The sequence below is a fragment of the Pteropus medius genome, unplaced genomic scaffold (assembly GCF_902729225.1).
Source record: "Pteropus medius unplaced genomic scaffold, Ma_sr-lr_union100, whole genome shotgun sequence".
NCBI lineage: Eukaryota > Metazoa > Chordata > Mammalia > Chiroptera > Pteropodidae > Pteropus > Pteropus medius.
Genome location: NW_024349519.1, coordinates 12,447,633 through 12,467,925, shown reverse-complemented (window position 1 = coordinate 12,467,925; position 20,293 = coordinate 12,447,633). Strand labels below are relative to the sequence as shown.

General features: G+C 41.1%; 1 protein-coding gene across 1 annotated transcript; it reads left to right on the top strand.

The window, feature by feature from the left end:
- The first annotated feature begins 403 nt into the window (after positions 1-403).
- Positions 404-19,451, top strand: KLHL42 (kelch like family member 42). The gene is made up of 3 exons (XM_039882430.1): positions 404-1,342; positions 9,821-10,014; positions 14,236-19,451. The coding sequence occupies exons 1-3, from the start codon at positions 471-473 to the stop codon at positions 14,685-14,687; spliced, it is 1,518 nt and encodes a 505-aa protein (XP_039738364.1). The 5' UTR covers positions 404-470; the 3' UTR covers positions 14,688-19,451.
- The last annotated feature ends 842 nt before the right edge of the window (positions 19,452-20,293 follow it).

Genomic DNA, 20,293 nt, shown 5'->3' with positions numbered 1-20,293 from the left:
CGCCCGCCGCCGGGGCCGCGGAGGCCCGCAGCCTCCCAGCCCTCCCCGAAAGCCGGATCCAGTCGGCAGGTCTGACGGGCGGCAGGGGTCCTGCGGGCGGAAGTGCGACGTGCGGCGTGGGAGGAGGCTGCAGGCTGCAGGCTGGGGGCTGGGATCCCCTCCCGGCTGCGCGGCTCGCGACGAGCCGGCCCTTTTCGGGAGCTGAGCAGGATCAGAAGCGCAGGGCCGCCGCGCTGGGGGAGCAAGGCCGAGCCGCCGCGCCTGGGGCCCGGAGGAGGGGTTGCCCCGGGGGCCGCCGCCGCGACCCAGACAGGCCGGGCGAGCGCGGGAGGCAGCGGGCGGCCCTTCGCCGGCCTCCTCCTGCCCGCGCCGGCCGCCGACGCGCCGCACCCGGACCCCGGCGAGCGCGTGCGCTGGGAGGCGAGCGCGCAGAGCTGGCGGGCACCCCCGCAGCCCCCGGGCCCCCAGCCATGTCGGCGGAGGAGATGGTGCAGATCCGCCTGGAGGACCGCTGCTACCCGGTGAGCAAGAGGAAGCTCATCGAGCAGAGCGACTACTTCCGCGCCCTCTACCGCTCCGGCATGCGCGAGGCCCTGAGCCAGGAGGCCGGCGGCCCCGAAGTGCAGCAGCTGCGCGGCCTCAGCGCCCCGGGCCTGCGCCTGGTGCTCGACTTCATCAATGCCGGCGGGGCCCGCGAAGGCTGGCTCCTGGGCCCGCGCGGAGAGAAAGGCGGGGGAGCGGCGGAGGAGGAGGAGATGGACGAGGTGAGCCTGCTGTCCGAGCTGGTGGAAGCGGCCTCCTTCCTGCAGGTCACGTCCCTGCTGCAGTTGCTGCTGTCCCAGGTGCGGCTCACTAACTGCCTGGAGCTGTACCGCCTGGCGCAGGTGTATGGGCTGCCCGACCTGCAGGAGGCCTGCCTGCGCTTCATGGTCGTCCACTTCCATGAGGTGCTGTGCAAGCCCCAGTTCCACCTTCTGGGGTCTCCTGCTCAAGCTCCAGGGGATGTCACCCTGAAGCAGAGGCTGAGAGAGGCTCGGATGACTGGGACTCCTGTCCTGGTGGCCCTGGGGGATTTCTTGGGGGGACCCTTGGCCCCTCACCCCTACCAGGGGGAGCCCCCGTCCATGCTCAGGTATGAGGAGATGACTGAACGTTGGTTCCCACTGGCAAACAATCTTCCTCCCGACCTGGTCAATGTCAGAGGTTACGGGTCTGCCATCCTGGACAACTACCTCTTCATAGTGGGCGGGTACAGGATCACTAGCCAGGAGATCTCCGCTGCGCATTCCTACAATCCCAGCACCAACGAGTGGCTCCAGGTGGCCTCCATGAACCAGAAGAGGTAAGCACCTAGCAGAGCGCTGCTTCTTTGTCATTCATTCATTCATTCACTCGTTCATTAATTCATTCCCCCGATGTTTACGGAGCAGTCACAGGAGGTTGTACTGAGGTGGGAATGACATCTCCAGGAGTATTGCTGGCCTTGACTCTGGCAAAGTTCCCAGTGAACTCAGAACTTTCGAGGAAGACGAGACCCCGGTGAGGTCAACTAGCTGAGTAGTTTCCTTGCAGGTATTGTGTCTTTAGGCAACCTGCTTTCTTTGCCTCTAAACATGTTGTGGTTTCCTAGAGAGATACTTAAAAAGAAAACTGCCATTAATTTTGCTTTTATTTTTACCATTTTTATTTTCTAGGATCTGATAATGACACACTGGACGGAGTAACCTGTAACACTAACTTTGGGGGATTTTTTGTTGTTGTTGTTAATGACTTTGAAGCCTTCCACACTTGGGCGCCAATCTATGGCCAGGAGATAATCAATAGAAGTGTATTAATATTAGCTATACATTAGTAGGATTGCCTTTCTTATTTTTTTTTGCATCTCACTTCCTCCCTAGGCCGTCATCGTTATTGACCCACAGCTTGAGCCTGGAAGTGGTCACCTACACTATTAGAATATTTCCACCCACCCCAGCCTTCTTTTCCATCTTGCAAATTCCTCTCAACATGAACGTGGGTGACTTCAAGAAAGGAAGAGAAAGGGGGGTGATTAGAGGAGTAGATAAAGGAGTTGGAGAAAGAATAGGAAAACAGAGCAAAGAGCAGACACAGGAAGAAGTGGTAGGAAGTAAAGATGGTAGGGCCCGGGATGGCCCAGAGCCATTTAGAAGTGGGAAGAAGAATCAATGTAACCCAATAAAGGACAAGAAATACCCTTTCTTTTGGTCCACCTATATCCATCTCCAGTCCCACCATACTTCCTGTCCTGAAGTGTAGAACAGGGAGTTGAGGGACTCACTTCCTGTTAAAGAAATTCTTAACAGGAATGGGGAGGCTGTTACACATATTTACTTGGCTTGAGGATCCATCCCAGGTCAGTGGGAAATACTGGCTTTATTTCTCTTATAATATAAAATTCATTTTGGAAAGCCTGCTTTTTTTATGATGATTAAAAATAATACATAATTATTCTAGAAACCTGGAAAAATGGAAGAGAATAAAGAAGCAGAAAGATTATCACTTCTACTCCCTCCTTCTAGAGGCAGTAACCATGTACAGGTTGGCATATTTTCTTCCAGCCTCTTTTTAGTGTGTTGTTTACACTTTTGAGATGATACCATGTTAAAATTTCATATTAGAAGTGTTCTTTTCAAACTGAAGCGACTCAGGAACATTCAGTGGTTATGAGTTGTGCTCAGATTAGGAGTGGAAGGCCCAGCAAGTTGAAAGTCACTTCTACCCATGTGTCTCCAGCTGTATCAGATGGTGCTCAACATGCCACCCCTAGCTCCACAACTCAAACACAATGCCTTATAAATTCTTCACAAATTTTTGGTAGTCTTTTTTTTCCCCTAGGAATACTCTTTCTGTCTTCTTCGAAAAAAAAAAGATATTCAGGAATACCTAATTAGATGAATACAGGAATGCATAATTAGATGCAATGCAAATTATATGAAAAACTATAGAGTAAAAAATATGTCTGTAGACATAAGTACATATATTTATAAACTATAAATGTATAGTCATATAAATGTAAGTATGTTGATAGTGTTTAACAGGGAAAAATGTATGAATGCATGTATATGTGGGGGTGCGTATGCAACTTACATGTATTTTTACTCAGATTTAATAGGTTATGTTGATTATTATGGAACTCAATGTTTCTACTTAACAGTATACTGCATCTGAAAGTTTTTTCTGTATCAACAAATATAAATTCACTTCATTCTTGTTAATGGCTTTGTAATAGTTCATTCAGGCCATGGCTATACCATAATGTAATTAGTCCTTCCCTTATTCATGAGCATTTCGATTGCTTCCATTTGCCGTTTTAAACACTGCTATATTGAACATCTTGGTATGTTTGCATATCTTACTAGGCATATTAGAGTTAGTTCTATATGGCAAATTCCTGGAATACCTGGATAAGTGGGGCAAAGTGTCTGTGCATTTAAAATTTTGGTAGCTCCTGCCAAATTGCCCATCTACAAATTGTTCTAATTTTGTCTCCTATCAACAGTGTTTGAACCTGCCAGTTCCATATACTCTTGCCAAGACAAGATTTTATCATTTATATTTACCAGTCCAAGGGGCGAAAACAGCGATGTGAATGTTTCTGATTGAGAGATTGTTCTTTTTGTATGATTATTAGCCCTTTGTATACTTTTGTAAGTGGCCTTTGCTAATTTTTAAAAAAATGGCTTATCTTTTTCATATTTATTTTGGAAGTTGTATGTACGTAGATATTAATGTCTCTTAGGTAATGTTGCACATGTTTTTCTTTGCCTTTATTTTATCGTAAAGTTCAAAAACGAAATGCCTGAAGTGTTTGGGCCAGTAAAATCAATGAGTGGAGGGTGGGAGTTAGGATGGACCAGAGAGCTACCAACCTACTTCTCAGCTACAGCTGGTTATTGCCAAGCGGAAGTGAGGAAAGGTGTTGCCAGACATCCAGATATCCTGATTTTTAAATTTTTACTCCATTTAAAAAATAAGCAAATCAACAACAACAAAAACCTTGTAGACCCAACAAAGGCAGGCTAGCCCTGGCCTTGTGAGCCTCCAGTTTTGGACTTCAAATTTATGGTGTGTGCTTATATGAAGAAATGTAAAATTATTTTGTAGTCAGACTTGTCATGTATATCTTATGACCTTTCTTCCTTGCCTAGAAAAGGATTCTACAAACTAAGAATATATAAGTACTTACCTATCTCATCTATTTTATAGTTTTGTCTTTTTGCATTTAAATCTGAATCTCTTTGGGATTTATTTTTATATAAGGTATAATATAAGGTTATAACATGTTTTCTAAATGTCCCAGTAACCTCAGTCCTTCTCCCTGTGATTTGCAAAACCTAGTTATCATATGTTAATTTTCCTGTTTTCAAATTGGCAGATTGGCCATTCCCATATCAGTAATACATTTTAAAATTACTATACCTTGGTAATCTATTTTATTTATTGTCTGGTAGAACAGAGACCCTTTGTTATTTTGTTTTAATTCTCATGCCTATTTTTTTTGCACATCTTTTCCAGGTAAACTTTAAAATCAGCTTGTCAAGCCCCATTGGAATTTTGATTGGGATTACATAGTATTGATAGATTAATTTGGAGGAGGATTTACAGTTTTATGATATTTTACAGGTAGAAAAATGGTTTGTTTTTCTAGGTATTTATTTAGGTCTTTTGGTCCTTCAGGAAAAGTTTCTTTTATTACCCTCGTAGAGTCTGTATATTTTTTGTTAGGATTAGTCTTAAATATTTTCTCTATTTTTTTCCTGCACAGTTACTTTTTCCATTCTATTTTCTAATTGATTATGGATGCCATATTGGGGTTTGTACCCTTCTTTATCTGTCTCATGCTTTAATTCAGATCTGACATAATCTCAACTAGGAGGCCCTTCCTGAACCTCAGTTGTGCTAAATGTTCAAACTCTGCTCCTCTAGCATGCTTCACCCCCTTGAATTGAGATTTTTTATGTTTGTCTCTCTTCCTCCCAGTCAGTCAGGCCCAATTACTTATTCAACGCTTATATTTTCCTACTGCTAAGATGGGGTCCAAAAACAATAGATACTTGAAATGCATGGTTTGTTGAATTGTGGCATATATTTTTATATTATTGTACTAAAAGTCAGTGTATAATTTTATATTCTTTTAAAATGTAACAGTGCACATTTTAATCTTATAAGTCATTATAGTTATATAGAACAGCTGAAAAATAATAGATAACATTTAATTGAACATTATTCTGTTCTCATTATTGTTCCTGCTACTCTGCATGTTTTACCTCACGTATTCTTTGCAAGGATGTACTAGGCAGGTTCCTGTTTTCCAGAGGCAGAAGCTGAGGCACAGAAAGTTAAGTAGATTGCTCAAGGTGTGTAATCAGTAGCATAACCAAAATGTAAATGTTCATTAACTAGGTATAGATTATTTACAAGTTTTGGCTTGTAGACTGGCAGGGACCATCTTCATGTAGATTTAATTTTTTTCCTTTTAAAAATTATTTTCTTCCACAAAATGGAGCACAGATATTTCGTGGTACTGTGCTGTTTCTCAAAAATTGTCATGTGTGCCTCAGATGCACTACAGCCTTTGTGTCCAGCATTTTTGTAGTCACCATTGGATAAAAAACAAAGATGACATGGTTCCTGCCTGCAAGGAGTTTATGATTGAATTTCATGATGGGACAAGTTAAAATGAAACACACAAAGGGGATTTTCCTGGGTAATGCATCCAACACAGGTCCTAGAAACACTGGAGGAAACTTAGAACCCAGAGTGGAAAATGGCCGGTTTTACAAAGCATTTCACATCCACCTTGATTTACTGCCTTGGGGACATATCTGTACTGGTTTATTTTGACAAAGGTGTCAAATGCAGAGCAGCCTGCTTTCCCCAGGCACTGAACAGTGCAGTGATCCCAGAATCTTAAATAGCAAGAGATAGGCAAGAACCTAGGATTGGGAGATTTTATAAAGCCCTTTACACCCTGGAGAACGTGGTGCTATGTGACCAGCAGTAGCTAAGAAATGTTTAGTGCTATGCCCACATCCTTGAAAATGGCAATATGGATACAAATCACTCTTTGAGAAGATGCTTTAAAGTCCAGGTGTGCAACATTCTCATGAACACGGATTTGCTCTCAGGAGTTGTCTGGACAACACTTCACGTGTAAAAGGTTGGGTGCCCACAAAACTTCCTGCTTTCCCTCCTCACTTTAATCAGTGGTAACTTGCGGAAAGTGGCCACTGTGGCTGCAGTCAGTTCCTTAATTTCTCTTTCTGAAGTTGTCTCTAGTCCCTTCCATTCCCTGCACTTTTGCTCTGAAATAGGAGTTGGGGTGTGTATTCCTGATCTGTGTGTGAATACAGCAAAGCTAGGGGAGAGACTGAACAGTTCCTGGCATTAGAGTTGTCACACTGAGCTGTCCTCTGTCCTCTGAGCCAAAGTTTAGTATTTTAGAGCATTTTTAGAGGAGTGCAGCCATCCAGAGATTTTGTACTCTATGGTTATGTTGCAGTGGAGCCTGAGAATAGTGTGAAGGAAAAAACTCATGTCTTTTCATCCCCATTCCCCAATTTTGGCAAAGAGTTTAAATTGTTTTGTGCCTGGAGTTTCTCAGAGATGGTAGTAGGTAGAAACTGTGACTACTGTTTCCTGTCATTTCTTCTCTCCCCTTCCTGTTCCCTAGGGGAGGCGAATGCATTGGGAAGTGGCAGAAAGTAGTCAGAAGAGGGGGGAAAGAGGAGATAGAAAGACCTGGATGGTCCACAGACTGTACAGTCTTCTGAGTGGCTGAGAAAGGACTTGAGAAAGGATCTTGCAGTTTCGCTCTTGATTTTCACTGTAATGGTAACAAACTTGTATTCAGCAAGTTATAACAACGGTTGACATTTCTTGAACTCTTACTCTGGGCAGCCTATTGTGGTCTCTACTTTAGTTATCACTTCCTATTTCATGCTAATGGCATCTCCGAGAGTTGGGTATTATTACTGGTCCCATTTCCCCAATGGGAATCTGAGACTCAACAAGTTTAATTAACTTGCACATAGTCACAGGGCCAGTACTCTAAGCCACTCAGACATCTGTGCCATCCTGCCTCCCTACAGTTATATACAGTTGTTGTTAAGCATTGATATCTGTGTACTGGTGTTTATCATGTTTCATGTTATTTAGCTTTTAAGGATATAAAGAGCTTTTTATTTCTTCTAAGTGAAGTAGAAATTAAATCGTCTAATTTTTCTCACTTTCATTTCTATTTACTGTGTCAAGTATGTAGCTACGACAGACTATTTGCTTTAAATTTTTTTTTTTTTTTTTTTTTTTTGCCTCCTGAATGTATTATGTCAGGGATCAACATTAAGAAAACACTGCAGAGATGATAATTTTTAAAGTAATCGATAGCTTGGATTCATAACTTTACCATTCAGGCAATGAAGAGTGGAAGAATTATTTTCAGAAAGTTGGAAGTGAGGCTCTAAATGGCAAGAATTTATGGATAAGAGAGCACTTTGTACAGAATCCCAGCACGCATTATGGCCTGTAACTGTTGCAGTTGACAAATGAGAAACTGACCTTCCTAAAGTAAAGAAACTTAGGCTTATGGCAGGCAGGAAAGCATTCCCTCTAGTGACTTGTTTCTGCACGTGTTACCCTTTTCGGCTCTTACTATGTGTGACATGGTGCTCTTCTTATCCCCACTTCACAGCTGGGGAAACTGAGGCTCAAATAAATTGAGATGCAGTGACTTGTTCAAGGTCACACAGCTGTTACATAGTGGAGCTGAGATTTCCCTGTACAAGCCTGGGCTCATAGCCCTTAGCATTGTGCTTCTGCATTATGTGGTCTGTTTTGGGGTGGCAATTTCATCTTAAAATAAATTCAGTGTTGAAAATGTTTCCCTTCTCTTCAAGTGAATTCGAGCATGTTGGGGTCTGGAGAGATGGAATTTGCTTTTAACTGCCTATTCATTCAGCCTCAAAAAGAAGCCCCTTCCATGTTTGCTTAGGACAAATGATTATGCTGGATGAATACTAAAAACTGTTTTGATCTGACAAAATTTACTATCTGTGTATCTATGGGGAGCAAAAACGAATTGCGGGCTAGTAAAATTTAGTGCTTATTTACAAGCTTTATTTCCTTTGGGTCCTCAAATTTGCACAAATAGAGAGGGCATCATGGTCAGATTTTAAGGACCATTGGCAGTAAGGTAAGCAACACAAACCAGGGACCCCCCAGTAACTGCCACCCCTGCGAGGTCTGTTGGCATGAAAAATTGAATGGCTGGCTGGGTTTAATGGACAGTATGGGGTTCTCGATGAAGAGTATTCACTCTCTGATTTGAAAAACAAATCTAAACTAAAGCACATTGAAATATAAACATTACAGGCACCTTAAAAAGTCTTAATTTTTTAGTAGGTGGCTATCACTCACATACATTCTATATCATGATGCATCAGTGTAAATTAAACACCTGTTAGGAGATCAGGCCTGGACTACTGGTTCATTGCTGCTTCTTAGACTACCCTCTTATATACCTTTGTTCATCTGCAGCCTCTATCCTCATTGTTTTTTCTTAGGATACTGTTACTTTGGGAGAAATCATTGTGTTAGTGGTTAGATGTGGCTTCCAAATTTATCTGGTCCACCTTCTTTATTTTAAATATTAGAAAACAGAGAAATTGTAATGCTAGTGTCTTACCTCTGTGTACTACTTTCTGATAAACCATCAGCTCCAATTATCTGGATCCCCATGCTAGAGATGAGGAAATGAAGTGGTTGGGCCTGGGTCGGAAAACTGGTATCGGCAGAGCTGGGATTAGAATCTGGGTGTCCTGATTGTGCCCCAGGAATTTCCTTTGCATCATGCTGCTGCTCATAATCTTGTAGACTTGAGACTGTTGCACATATCGTGGTAGACTGACCAGCAGTTCCAAATGTTTATCCTTCCTGGCCATTAGTCCCTGTGTGCTACAATGAAACAAATTAACTTTGCCTTTTTAATTCAAAAGTCATAAGACTTTTATCTAGTGTCTGAAGTCAATGAGCAGCATTTAATTCTGTTACTGAATATGGGGCTTGAAACCAGTGTATTTTTTTAAAAAAATTATTTAATATTATGATAAGTGAGTGAGCACTTGTTGATATAAGTATTTGTTGAGTTAACATGTATAAATACTGTAAGAATGCTGGGGCAAAATATTTTTAATTAGTTCAGAGGCCACCTCATATGTTACAAAGCCCCATAAAAGATGCCTTCTTTTGGAGGAGTGAGGAACCCTGTTCTTGGGTGAGCTCATGGTAATGGGGTCTCTGAACCAACCTTTAGCAGCCACACTTTACACGTGCCTGAGTGTGTAGGCAGTGCTGGTGTGTACCGAGGATGGAGCCTACCCACACTGTAAGAAAAGTAGGATGAACATTTTGAGTAGAGAGACGAGGGAGTGAGGTGGGTGCTTTTCTCCCTGACCACTTGCTCTTGCTCCTGAAAGAAGGTTTTTAAAGAGTTTAGTGTATACAAAGTGTCTTTGATTCTTGGTATAAGGCTGAGCAAGATCAGTCCTTGTTATATCGAATTACTTACCTTCAATTGCTAGAGTTTGGGGAATGCACCATTCTTGTGGACTTTGGGGGCCAAGAGTGAAATTTGAGATGCCATTTGGTCATTCCTCTGTCCTGGGCGGAATGGCACTCAGTTTGGAGGGCTAATTTTCTTCACATGTCCAACAGATTACACATTCTGCTTTAGCGGTCCATGCCATTGTCTTCTTAATGATCACAAGAACTGACTTTGTGGGCCCTTGTGTCTCTCTTTCAGGTCTAACTTCAAACTTGTGGCTGTTAATTCGAAACTCTATGCCATTGGTGGGCAGGCCGTTTCTAACGTTGAGTGTTACAATCCTGAGCAGGATGCGTGGAATTTTGTGGCACCCTTACCAAATCCTCTAGCTGAGTTCTCCGCATGTGAGTGTAAGGGGAAGATTTATGTCATTGGAGGATATACGACCAGAGGTAAGTGAAGGGGCCAAGTAAGTGGTGCTCGTATATGTAAGCTTCGGCAGCCTGGGGAAGGGCAGGGGTGCCAGGGGAGTGCTCTGGTGTGCATGAGTGTGATTCTGTGCATTACACACTGTATGTTTACATGTCTAGAAGGAAGCAAGTCATGTATGACAGAGTGGTCTGGACAAGAGGGGCCTTTGGTGCTTTTCTGTGAGCATGCAAGTTGAACCGGGGTAGGAGGAGCTGTGAAGAAAATCTGTATTTTCTTTCTGCTCTGGAAACCCAGCCTTGTAGTCTGTCATCTTATGACTTGGCTGGGTAACTCACATCCTTCCCCCTGACACACACGGAGTCCTCCCCACCCAGCAGTTTAGGGCCAGAGGGTCCTCACAGATCTTTGTTTTCGTCTTCTCCCTTCTTGAGCACTTAGGTCTGGACTCTTCTTGTTCACCCATCATAGGAGGAGCAAGAACACAAATATGAGAGGATTCATTTCTGGTGGGAGGTGGTTGTGCTATTTATTAAACTGTACATACGTGTTTTCCACATTTTTCAGTGAGCATTTTATAGTTAATAATTTGGAAATAAAAAGTTTCTCCAGCAGGTTTTAATAGTGGTGTTCTTGGTAGGAAGCTTCCTACTTGATAGTGAGAAAAAACGTGGTTGTGATAAGAAGGACAATGGGGGACCACCAGGAAGGAGGGGTGCCTTTTCTTTTCTCTCTCTCCCCGCACTTAAAGCAATTGTTTCTAAGTTAGCTCCTGGCCAAGGAAATTTATTTCTTCATTTGGCCTGTTTGACTGTGTGATGCCCAGAACTTATAGAAAAGGTATAACTGGACTCTTAGGACTTGTAGCCACATCGAAGTAATAGAAGTCCCACTGTATCTGACGTAGTGAAATAAGCTGTCCTCCTCACTGGTATGATGTGGGCAGGACAGAGCTCTCTCTGGCTGATAACAAGCTTGGAGAAATGATGCTGGTGGCTCCAGTAGGCTGCATGTGACCATATATAACTTTGTAAAGGACAGAAGTCCACAGGCTAATATAGTGTAGGTGACAAAAATTTTTTTCACCATAACCAAATGTGCCTTGTTCAGGGGATTTATGTTAGAGGAAAAAGTTAAATGTAAGGTGTTTTATGAGTACCTGATTTACCTTTTTTTTTTTTTTTTTTTTTTGTGACAGCAAAAAAGATTTTGATGAACACTTCTGGAGTACTTCTAAACAGTTGATTTGGTGGGGAGGATGGTCAGTGGTGTTCTAGTTTCCTGGGGCCGATATAACAAATTATCACAAACTTAATGGCCTAAAACAACACACATGTTCTCACAGTTCCGGAGGGTTCAGAAGGCTGAAATCCAGGTGTCGGTAGGGTCGTGCTCCCTCTGGGAGTGGGACTCCTTCCTTGCTTCTTCCTGCTCTGGTGGCTCCAGGTGTCCTTGGCTAGTGCTGTGTGACACGTCTCTGCCTCCATCTTCACAGGCCTACTCTTCTGTGTGTACCTGTGTCTTTTCCTCTCTGTCTCTCATGAGGACACACTCTTCATTGGATTTAGAGCCCACCCGAGTAATCCAGGATGATCGCGTGTTGGTATTCTTAACTACATCTGCAAACCCTTTTTCCAGATAAGGTCACAATCGGAGGTTCTGGGGTTTAGGAAGTGGATATGTCCACTTTTTGAAGATACCTTGCAGCTCACTACTAGCAGTATGTCTATTTATACTTTGAAGGAGAGGCAGTGACGAGAAGTGCATGGGAAGCAGTGAGCTTTTTTTTTTTTTTCACTGCAAGGTTTCATCCCTTTTGGAGCTATTCCCATTGTCCCTCTGTAGTGACTCTCCACAGAAGATAATTACCAGCCTTTCCTTTACAAATAATTGAAAAAAAAAGACCTAGCAGTCATTTCTTTTACTTTCAAGAGTGGTGTTCAGGTTACAGGGGTCAACTTTATATGCTTAACTAGACGACAGCCTCCAGAGAATTCCTGTGTGTGTGTTTTCTCCTAGGAAAGTAAAGACAGTTATTTACTTGTGAACATCTCAAGAATTCTGATTCTTCCCTCAATTTTGTAACACAGAATGCACCCTGTGGGCTGACAGAACGCACACATATCTCTTGGCTTCTCTATTAACCAGGAGCTGTGACGCACTAATAACCAACACTGTAACCCAAAGAGTAGTCTGCTGGTAGATTTCCTAGTTTTTCCATGACCCTGGCTGAGTAAATGTTCTTTAGATTTGACCTGGAAAACCCTTGCTTGTGTGTTTTCTAGTTTCAAAAGCCACTACTAATGTACCTTTTTCACTTGGGCCACCCACTGTGATTCCTGTCCCAGTTTCCCCAAGCCAAATACCCATGATGGGATGGTTAGGTGATGTGAGTGGATGGATGTTTGTGTAAGCCTTGAAAACTAGTTTTCTAAGATGAGAGGGCAGGCCAGTTCCTTGTATTCCAAAGCCTCCCTCCCCCTCTGCTTATACTCTTCCCAGCACTTCCTAATAGTTCTTTGTACTTAAATCATAATTGTCATGAAAAGAAATTCGGGACTTCAAGTTGTGTTCTTAGCTTGCTGACGTCTTAAGTTAGGTGAGACTTTTAAAATTTAATAAGTAGTAGTTCATGATTTTTATAATAGCTATTTGATTGTTTTAATTATTTAGCAGGCGCTTAAGAAATATAAAGAAATTCAGTTCTAGTAATAGTAACAACTGAAGGGAAGAAGGGTGATTTGTTAAACTTCAGAATCAATACTAAATGTAAAAGTGAAAAGATCCTTCAACTCAAACCACCTCATCAGGTCTGAGCCCTTGTTGGGTGAGGAGAGAAAACATTTACAGAAGACCTGGAAAGACCTTCAGACCTGAAACTGAGAAATACATTGAAGCTTCACTAGAATAAGGCCTTTATTCATGCAGTAGGAAGCCAGGTTACTAAGGAGCACTTTTTGATAGGTTAGTGACCGAACTCCCTTTCACGGTCTCCTAACAGGAGCTGTATTACAATGGCTACAATAAAAAAAATAGAGAGAGGTATTAGTTTGGGTGGGAAACAGAAGAACGATTCCCTAAAGCTATAACAATTCTGAAATTTCTACATATTGGGGATATGTGCACACACAGGCTTAGTCTCCTTTCAGGTCCTCCGTGCCCTCTTAGGAGGCACTTGACTCGGTACCAGACATAGTGGTGGAGCTCTTTGATCATTGCTAACTATGGGAGTCTCAGGAGGAAGTGCTGCTACCAGCTTCTGCAGCAATCAGAATATTTTAGTAGTGTGTCAGCTCCCAAGTTGAGCTGTCTCTTATACTGATAGATTTTGTTATTTGTTTAAAAAAACTACAGCAAACAGAAAGTTCATTCTTTCTGATAACTCAGAGCATTTTGTTTTTCTCTGCTGAGGCTAATATATTCAATTTTTTCCTCGGGGAGAAAAGAAAAGGGGAAAAAAGAGAACAATTAAAAAAAGAAAAATGAAAATAGATATTTTAAGTTTCACAAGCATTTTTTGAAAAGAGCAGAAAATATTTTTCCTTAAAACACTGTTAATTCAAAATAATGTCAGAGCAGTCTTTCATCTGCTGTCTGATTTTATTCACACAATAACTAACCTCCTGTGAGGTCGGCTGGGGAGAGGAAAGGGCGTTTGCCCATGTATCTCTGGTGTCAGAGTTGGGAAACAAAATCGCCAAGCCATTCTATGACTCGAAAGCCAGGTGAAAATTGCATTTCTCTTGCATTTCTTGCATTTTTCTTGACTTGCAGCTTTATGTCCTCTACTTTAGATAGCTCCTGAAGATCCTGCTTGGCTCACTTGTCTAGTTTATAGTAGAAGCCATTGTTAAGAATAGATCTTCTGTATTAAGGAGTCAATAGTTCTGCGGATGTTGATGAGGATTCTGAGGCTCCAGTTTTCTTTACATTGGTCTGATGGTTCTGAACGGTGCCAAGGAGGATGGGATGTGCCCAAATCACAGCTGCTCACCTCCCTGGCGTTACTAGTTCTGAGAGCCTCCCAGGGAGGGGACATGCTTGAATGCAAGGTGAGTGGGGACAGTTCTAAACACATCTCCTCCCAGCCGTTTCCAAAACTGTTTTCCCTCTGCTCCTCTGAAATAGTTTTGTGTCTGTGTTATCAAGTTATTCAGGTGGCGGTAGACATTTATATACAGCCTAGGCAATCAGTGGTGTTACACATGGCCATGTTGTCACTTGGCTTCTTTCTTCAATTTCAGACCGGAACATGAACATTTTGCAGTACTGCCCCTCTTCCGACATCTGGACACTCTTTGAGACGTGTGATGTCCACATTCGCAAGCAGCAGATGGTGTCTGTCGAGGAGACCATCTATATCGTGGGGGGATGTCTCCATGAACTGGGGCCCAACCGGAGGAGCAGCCAGAGTGAGGACATGCTCACTGTGCAGTCCTACAACACTGTCACCCGGCAGTGGCTCTACCTCAAGGAGAACACGTCCAAATCAGGTCTTAACTTGACTTGTGCACTCCATAACGATGGCATCTACATCATGAGCAGAGACGTCACCCTGTCAACCAGTTTGGAGCATCGGGTTTTCCTCAAGTACAACATCTTTTCAGATAGTTGGGAAGCGTTTAGGCGTTTCCCAGCCTTTGGACATAACTTGCTGGTTTCTTCTCTTTATCTGCCCAATAAAGCAGACACATGACTGAATTGACTTAATATTTAAAAGAAACCTGGTTTGAGACAAAAAAAAAAAAATTGTAGTGTCCCATTTCAAGGGAGACTGATTTTTAAAGGGAAAACTGTTAAAGTAGATCACATATACAACAGCTGTAAATAAGCTTACTTGAACTAATTACTTGAAAACTTGTGGAGAAAAGAGACCAATTTTATTATTTTTTTAATTATTGGTTTTTAAATTATGGGAGCAAATCCATGATAACATTTTCATCCAAATATGATACCCTTAGGCCTGTGACAAACTGATCAGCAAAAGGAAGAGCCATTATGTCTGCTTAATAATTGGCATGAATGGTAAAGATGATTTTAAAATCTGTTTTATTTAGGTCACTTGGAATATTATTAATACCTTAAGCGAGAGATTTTCTTGTTATTAATTTCCTCGACAAATGTTTATATTAACACTGTCATTCTCCTCTCCTCACCCCCAGTTATACCCACATAAACTTCCACTATGTTTAAAATAGGGTTCTATGTTTAGATATTTTATTTGCACAATGCCTTCCAGGAAACTTATAATGATGGAACCCTACAGTGAAGTCTTGCAAGCATTCAGTCCTCCCCAAAACTTGCATAAAAACATTCTCAACTATTTTTCCAATCTTTTTTTTTGCAGTTATTAATGCCGAGTAAATAGGTAGATATAACCTGGCTTCATTTATATGGCAGATTGCAGATTTGTGTGGTCAGATAAGTTACATTGCTAGGCATTCTGTATCGTTTAGAAGAGAGGATATATTGTTTAAAAGGATGGATATATTTTTTTAAAGTTGAGTCTTAAATTTAAATTCAAATGGGACAGGAAGGAAATACCAAATAAGAAAAACAATTGCCTTTAAAAGTTACTTTTATTGAATGTATTTGACTCAGTTCTTTTTTTAAGGTCGAAAAATAACCTTGTCATATTTAGAGCAGGCATCTTTCTGATTTAATTTTAGCCTTTTAATTCCTGCTTTGCTTTTGTGAGGTGAGGTGACGATAGCTGTGAAACATTTGTGCTGGAGAGAAGGGGAGATAGCTCCTATAGAAGTGGAATGGCATCCGGTGGTATTTCTGAAATTAGGTAAGCAGCTCTACTTGCCTTAGTTGTTAATCAGATGGAACCCAACTCAAGTAATTGTTTGTTTTCAGTTAGTCAGTTAACAAAAGATAAAAGCTTCTGCCAATCATAGACCAGCATTTCTTTAAAAATGTATACACGTACTTATTGAAATTTTGTTTTGAATGAAAAACACTTTCTGAAATTCTCTGATCTTTAGTAATGGAATCAGTTTCACCGTGAGCTGGATTCCATCTTTTTGTTCTAACCTTCCAGTTACAGCGTGCCTCACTTTAAGAAAGTCACGGAGAAAAACTGTCGCTGGCAAATTCATGCATCCAGCAGACAGTTACCGAGTGCCTCCAGTATGCATTCACTGTGCACGTGTAGTAGAGAGGAGTCGATTACTTCAACAGAGTGCTTCAGTTTATCAAAAGAGTCACTACAGGGTTTCTTTACAACCATGGCCTCCTAGTAGATTTAAAATAAGGGTCTGGTTGTAAAAATTCTATTTGCACAACTTTTCAGGAATGCTTCTACTAGGTAAAACGTGTTAAGCCTTTATAGTAGACATGGAGACAGATCTTTGTATCTTGTCGCCAAATAGTCTTATCAGTACTCTGCTTAGAACACTATTTGTAGTTTTCTAAGCCACATCCATTTACTCTCAAATACTTAGCCCGTTATTTTTTTTTTTAAACTCTGACCTGAAATTTTCCTGGGAATGGTACTTTAATAGGTTTATATTAATTTATATTCATTATAGAATTGAATTTCTAGTGGCCTATAATTTCATTACAGGTATTTAAAAATCTAATTTATTTTAGATAGTGTAACTTCTCTTGTCACCGAGCTTAACTTTTTTAAGGCTTAACTTTATATATTTTTAAGATTCTAGCTGGTTGCATTAGTTCTGGACAAAGAATTGGAGATAAGCTTGTAAATAACCACATTATATAAAATGTAATATTAGTCCTCCCAACCAGTTTACTTCCTGATTACATTCTTCGAGGTCTGTTTTCCTAATGCCAACAATTAGATTCTTGGACCAAGTGAAGGCGTACTCTGATCCACAAAACTCTTTTTATAAATCAGGTTTCATGTGTGTGTGTGTGCATTTATGTGCGTGTGCATGTGTGTGTATGTGTGTGTGCACTGGCATATAATAGCTCTCTCTAAGATACACAGACTTTTAACAAGGTTTTGGACTCTGGGCTGCCAGCAGTGCTTGGGCAGGGTAGAGTGTGTGTGCAATAGGAACAGATCTGTGGATTTGGGACATCATCCTTCCTGCCATGCACAGCAGCTGGGTTAACATTTTGAGGATAATTTTATTTCAGCTTTGTTCTCTTGTTGGTGCCAATGTTATGTCAAAGACTCTACCTGTGATGAGAGCAAAGTTTCTTTGAATCTCTCTCCTCATCCTTCAGGATTTTGCTCTTAGATAATATCCCTCTGTTTTCTTTCTTTCTCTAAATGCTTTATCTTTTTTTTTTTTCCCCCCGAAATGCTTCTGTGGTGCACTGACTTCCCACTATGGAGAGGGGAGTTACTGGCAGGACCCCCACTGGTAGTCATCCTGCCAGAAGCAACTATTTTACTAAAAAGGGTCTGAATGGCAGAGAAGGAGTCCTGAGTGTGGATTGGAAGAGGGAGGTTATTGGTTCTTTTTGTTATTCCTTCTAGCTTTCTTTTCAACAACCTTGTTTTCAGAGTTTTCTCCCCTTCAGGTTCTTTAAAAGTTTTTCTGATGAATGTGTAAGAGTTGATTATTTCAATAGTATTGATTAAGTCATAGCAATGAAGTACTGAGAAGGTTATGGATACTAGTAAGAAATAAGTAGATTGAGGTTAAGCACAAATACCAAAGAGAGTTTGACTCTGCCATTTTTTTGAACCAAAATCCCAAGTAATTCCAAATGCCTTAGATTTTAATTAAAGTCGTACTGAGATGGACAAAGCTTTTTGTCTACAAAGAGAGAAATCAAGTAAACACCTGTTCTCTCTCAGTAAACAGTTATTTATTGAGCATTGTGGATGCCATGTTTTCAAATTTGCAGGTAAAATCATAACTCTACCTGTTTGGCCACACAGGTAAGTTGAATGGAACGGCCTTGGCCTTCTGGTCAACCAGCATTTAATGAGTATCGCTTAATGCAGAGACAGCATAGCAACAGAAAGGTAGTATGGGTGAGTGTTGAGTGCCTTCCTCGTTGACCAGAGATGGGGAATATATAACATCTGTGCCACCATTCTTTCAAGGCGGCGTTAAGAATGAGTGGCACACCTTTCCTCTATGCCAGGAATTGGTCTCAGAATCCGGGTCATCAATGCTTCCAGGCATCTATTCCCAGTCCATCAGAGAGAGATGAGGTTTATTTGTCATCCCTGCCTTAGACAGAAGAGTGAATGAATTAGGTGAGTAGATACCACTCAACATGGCTTTGAAAGCAATGAACTAATTCAGCTCAGTTCCCTGGTTCCTGGAAATACTTACCGAATGTCTTATGTGCAAGACAATGCGAAGAACTGGGGATGCAGATGTAAATAAGCTACCATCTCTGACCTTGAAGAGCTTACTTCTTTACGAAAATGTTCACCTTCACCGTAATCATAACTACAGTATCCTTCTCAAAGATGCTCACTTTTGTCAGGCACCTTGGGGCTCTTTGGCCTGGCTGCCCTTTCAGTCCTGGTTTAATCTGCCCATTTATGTCTACTAACAATCATCATGAACCAGTTTTTCTCTAAATTTGAACATCATTTTTTTTTTTTTTTATGGTATGGTTTCTTTCTCACTACTTTTCATAGTCTTCTATGTACTTCATTTTTTTTGAAAAAAAAATTACGTGATCTGCTTTATTTAAAAATACATACTAGGCACCACAGCCTATCTAGCTGAAGGCTCAGCACCTTGAGCCTGTGAAAAGAAGGAGCAAAGCCAGGGAAGTAAGTATTGGGAGAGAGGCAAGCTGTTTGCATGTGCATTTTAACCTATGCCTTTAAAACACTTTCACAAAAAGTATTAATAAAGAAATGGTCATTTAGACACTAGTCTAGACTAAAAGTCAGTTGATTTTGTCTTTGTGATAACTATCAAAGGTTAGTTTTCCATCCTTATGTTTCATTCACATAAGAGTATTTGTTTTTCATTTTCTTAACTTTGGAACATGATATAAAATACACACCAGTTTACACATGCTGACTTCTGCACTTGACATAACCATTTTTATCCATTCCTATAGGAGACAGACTAAATGTAAAAGTTGTCAATTCTGAGGAGCAAAAGTGTGTTGAAAATACTTTGGTAGGTTTGGCCGGTGCTTTCTCAAATGGATGTCATCGTTTGTTACTAGTAAAGAAAAGGAAAATATAATTTGCATTATTGTGTCATTTTTCTAAAAAAAAAAAAAAGTCTTCATAGGGGCTCTTTAGATGTCTCTACGATGTTTTCATACCTAGTAGTCATTTTAGGAAAAATGATAATCTGTAGAATGAATAGTTATGTTTTGTTATGACCAATAACTTTGTTTAAAAGGTTGTATTGAATCTTCAATTTCACGTGTGGCTTAAAATGTAAACAATATCATTTAAATACAATGATGCTTATGAAGCACTCACTGAAAAAGCATTCTTTTTGTGTTTAGAACTATAGAAGAAAATCTCTTCAAATAAAGTAGTTCTAAATCAGTTTTTGTTGTTCATTAGGTACTGTGTACCAGCTGCGTACTCAGGGCTGTGCCAGAGCTGGAGGAAATAGGTGAAGCCTGAGACTGGCCGCTGCTGGTGGAGAGCTCCTGATTTGCAGGGAAAGCCAGACTAACACTGACCAGTTAGCAAGGTTGTCATCCTATTGGAAGGAAGAGCCAATGTGGGCAGCACAGGTTATGAAGGCTGTTAGAGTTTTCAAAAGAGGGATCTGGGAGGAAGCTCTTGGAATCCTTATAATTCCGGATAAAAGAATGAAATTTAAATCCCATAGTTTAGCAATTACGGCCCACCACAATCTGTTCCTCCCTAGGTTTTCTAACTCTTCCTACTGTTTTCTTTTCAGCACCCTTCCCTCCAGGAAAACAAACATAACACCTTGATTTTCTATTGTGTTAGTTATCTCTGGCTGGGAAGGGATTGGGAAGCCAGTGTCATAAAATGGGGTTTAGTTACTAGATGACATTCTACAGATGTCTTTTCCCTTCTGTCCTGTGATGGATGTATGGATGCATACACATGCCTTTCTTATACAATTTTAAGAATGATCCAACTTAAAATCTACCACCCCCTAAAAAAAAAAAAAAACAGGCATACTCACCTTTTCCCCAAGGGAAACAGTCAAAAATGAGATTCAGTTACTGCATCCACAGGGGACATCACAGCTCACCGAGTCCTAAGTCTGGGATTGTTAGGGGATGTTCATCTCTGCTAAGTCCATGGGTGACCATTCCATTCTGACAATCTAAATTAACAAATAATTTATTTCCTGCACACCCAGGATACAACAAAACAACCACACCCAACACTAATTGAGCACTTAA

Excerpts from the sequence above, each read along its gene's own strand:
- KLHL42 (XM_039882430.1), top strand. The coding sequence starts at position 471 with ATGTCGGCGGAGGAGATGGTGCAGATCCGCCTGGAGGACCGCTGCTAC. Across the intron at positions 1,343-9,820 it reads GCCTCCATGAACCAGAAGAG|GTCTAACTTCAAACTTGTGG; the intron begins GTAAGCACCTAG and ends TCTCTCTTTCAG. Across the intron at positions 10,015-14,235 it reads TGGAGGATATACGACCAGAG|ACCGGAACATGAACATTTTG; the intron begins GTAAGTGAAGGG and ends CTTCAATTTCAG.